General features: G+C 39.8%; 1 protein-coding gene across 7 annotated transcripts in view; it reads left to right on the plus strand.

The window, feature by feature from the left end:
• WNK2 (WNK lysine deficient protein kinase 2) overlaps positions 1 to 3536 on the plus strand; it is a 309344-nt gene that overhangs the window by 252629 nt on the left and 53179 nt on the right. For all 7 annotated transcript variants that reach the window (XM_019505037.1, XM_019505038.1, XM_019505039.1 and 4 more), the window contains 2 exons: positions 1 to 70; positions 981 to 1195. In XM_019505037.1, the coding sequence (XP_019360582.1) occupies positions 1 to 70; positions 981 to 1195 (285 nt within the window). The remainder of the gene's footprint in view (positions 71 to 980; positions 1196 to 3536) is intronic.

Here is a 3536-nt window from a genome sequence, read left to right on the forward strand (position 1 = left end):
TGAGCAGTGACAATGACTCAGAATTTGAAGATGCAGATATGAAGAAAGAATTGCAGAATTTGAGAGAGAAGTATGTTGAACTAGAAAACAATGCTCTGAGCTCTTGGGTATATTTAGAATCTCCATGTAGTCTAAACCAGTTGTTCCTATTGTATGACTAGTACATCATGCTGAACCACCCTCTTTCCCCATCACCACCTGCCTGACTAATGATAGGGGCTAAATTTGAAGTGATGAGCCTGAAATCAGTGAACAACTAGCTCACTGTCTTGCTGTAAACTTAATTTAAATATAAGGGGTTTTATAGACATAAATTTGCTGCATATTCACTTTTCTATATAATATTTCTGTTGAAGTATATTGAAGATGTAAATTTTCCAGGATTTTTTTTTTTAAATGACAGCTCAGGTTCTAGGGTCACTGTGTTAAACGCTTTCTTTTCCTTTCCTTCCTGTGGAATGTCTCCCAGTACATATCTAGAGAAGCAGTTACACCTTTTTTCATCACTTCATTGGAGGCCAGAAATTCTGAAAATATTTGAATTTGGTTACAGCTCTTGAATTTAAACTAGTTGTGTTCCTTTTGGATCTTAGGGAATAATGATGAGGGTAGGACAGTTATATAGAGTGACCTGGTTAGTTTAGTAAGCTGGCCCATTCAAACAGAATGGTGTAATGTATCCTGGATACCATTTAAAGTGTTCATTCCAGATTCATCTGCAAACCAATTGTGTCAATTTTGTATTCTGAAAATCTGTTTACATAACCTTAGACTTTTAAAGTAAAATAACAAGGGGTAGAGCAGTGACACTTCATATATGTGCATAAAGCATTATTGTGTTCACACTTTTTAAAACCCCTAGATTTTTATAAAATGTACAGCCTTTTGTATGAGTGAGCTTGTTGTATAACTTATGGGATCTTCTGTTTACTTTTCTCAAACACACTGCTTGCACAATGTTCTTTTTTTCTTTAAACCAGGCACATGAAAGAAATAGCTGAACTGCAGACTCAGCAGAAAAATGAGATAGAGGCTCTCTATGCTCGGCTAGGAAAACCCTTGCCACCCAATGTGGGGTTTCTTCACTCAGCTCCACCAAGTGGCCGCCGCCGAAGAACCAGCAAAAATAAATTAAAAGGAGGAAAACTCTTAAACCCTCTGGTTCAGCATCTCAAAAGTGAACCCTCAAATACAAGTAGGTACAGCTACTTAAATAGAAGTAGTGCGTTTTATTTTTCCCCTTTGCTTTCTGTTGCTAGCTCACCACATAATTATGCTGAATGTGGGCTGAAAGCAACAAAGGATTTTATGGCTTTATTACAATGACACAAATTCTCACATTGTAGACCACTTTCTTAAGCTTTCCATTAGTAATGCCACACCTTCCCTGGGTCAACTACAGTGCTTGGTTACTTGAAAGGTAATATTTAGTCAGGAATAATGAGACGAGAGGAAAACAAACTTGCTCTGTGTGGTTACTTGGATATAATCTCCCTCAGCAGGATTCTAAAAAGGACTGGACATTTATATAGATGATATGAATAAGTAATACTAAAATAATGAGGATTAAAAACAAGCAAGCCAGAGTTTTGGAGAAGTAAGTCCTTGTGCTTCATGATATAAGCTAAACTGACTGAGATTTAGAAAGGTTTTTATTTCTCACGCAGACAATTTGGACTGCGCAATTTCTTCCTCTAAAGCCATCAGTATTGTGTAGAAATAAAATAACATCTCAGTTCAGTTTTAATGAGAGAGAAAATTGAAATCTTTTAAACTTTTTCTATCCCTCTCCAACATGTAATTTGTTAATAGTGGTATTCAGTCTCACCATACTGTTAGCCTTTGGGGTTATACAGCAGGCTATAACAGCTTTTTAAAAAGTTGCTCTGTATGATTGGTTTTGATTTGCACCTTTCTCCCCTCCCATAAAAAGAAAAATGTAAGGTTGTGATTGGTATTTTGAACTTTTGATTGAAGTTGAGATTTTCTGGTGTTTGCTAGTGTTGTCAAACATACAGTTAGGATTGTCTGACCAACCATGGACAGTATTTGACATTTGGTTGGAAAAGTCATGAAATAGCAATTTTTCTAGGGACAGTTACTGTCCCCATACCTGACTTTCCTGCTGCAAGACTTACCTAAGTCAAGCAAGTATTATTTAATGTGTGTGTTGTGCTGACAGATTAGTTTTTTCTATTGGCCCTATATTCCAAATCCAACAGATTTTCTTTCCATTTAGAGGACTGTTGTAGCTATTTAAATTTTCCTTGTATTGGTTTTAATTATAGACCCTTTTTTAAAAGATCTAAATTAAAATGGTAAAAATAAAATGAAAATAAAAAATGACATTCCACAATCCACTTTGGTTTATATCAGTTTTCTTAAACTGCAGCAACAATAAAACAGTAAGGGGGAGTTGAGACTGACATTAAAACAGTAACAACTTTTTATTCATAGTTTACACATTTCAGCAATTACCTTTTAATATAAAGCAAGACAGCATCTCTTCTGTTTTAAACGTTATCTTTCTAGCCATGTCTTTGCTCTCTGGTGGATGTTTCATCTCTTATCTCCTCTGTATGACTTGTCTTTTAACACTCAGATTTTTCAGTATATGGGCTGTCCTGTGATTGGCACTGGCATTTCTCTTCTTGTCTGGGTTGACAACACCCACATCTTTGTCTGTGGTCACTGATTCCTCTGCTTGTTGTGATTGATGTCAGGGTGCTCAACCTCAAGCCCCCAACCCTCAACTTTCTAAATATCTGGCTTAGAGTCCTGTGATCTGGCCTGTGGGGTTCCCCCAGGGTCCAAAAATGTATTGGTTTGGGGCAATACAACCACCACTCACCCACCACTAAATGTCTAAACCCTGCAGGCCAGATGACATGGCCCTGCACCCAGGATTCCACTGGCATGGGTAGGGCTGGAGCAGCTGAGCCCAGTCTGGTATCTGTGGGGCTGGAGCAGCATAGGGCAGAGCAGCAGGGTCTGATCTGGAACACGCAGGCCTGGGGATAGGGCGGTGGGCCCAATCTAGCATGCAAAAGGCTGGGGCCAGGGTGGCAGAGCCCATTCCAGTGTGCACAGGGCTGGGGTGGCAGGCTGCAATCCAGCATGTGCCAGGTCCTGTCCATGGAATGTATCTGCCCTGTAGACTCAGTCTGAATAATTAATCTTGGCCATGGGGCAAAAGGTTGGACACCATGGGTTTACATAAATGGGTGAGAGCAGTGGTGCTCAACCTATCAGCCCTGTGGGCCAGGTAAGTGGCACGGGGTCCGTCTGCAAGCCAGATTTGGTGCTTGGCTCTTGGGGAGCCCCTCAGACTGGATTACCCAGTGCTATGGGTTAGAGGTTGAGCATGTCTAGATTAGAGTCAAGCATGCTATATAGAACCTTAATGAGATGGTTCCTCAGTTTCTGAGTGTGTATGAATGACCACTTCAATACAAAGTGTTCAAAATAATGTGTTTCTTCATTCTCCTGTCTTAAAGGAGGAGTATACCTACTCAGCTCGGGCCTGTAGGCGAGCT

Source organism: Gavialis gangeticus, unplaced genomic scaffold, assembly GCF_001723915.1.
Source record: "Gavialis gangeticus isolate Ggan-Ray unplaced genomic scaffold, GavGan_comp1, whole genome shotgun sequence".
In the NCBI taxonomy this organism is placed as follows: domain Eukaryota; kingdom Metazoa; phylum Chordata; order Crocodylia; family Gavialidae; genus Gavialis; species Gavialis gangeticus.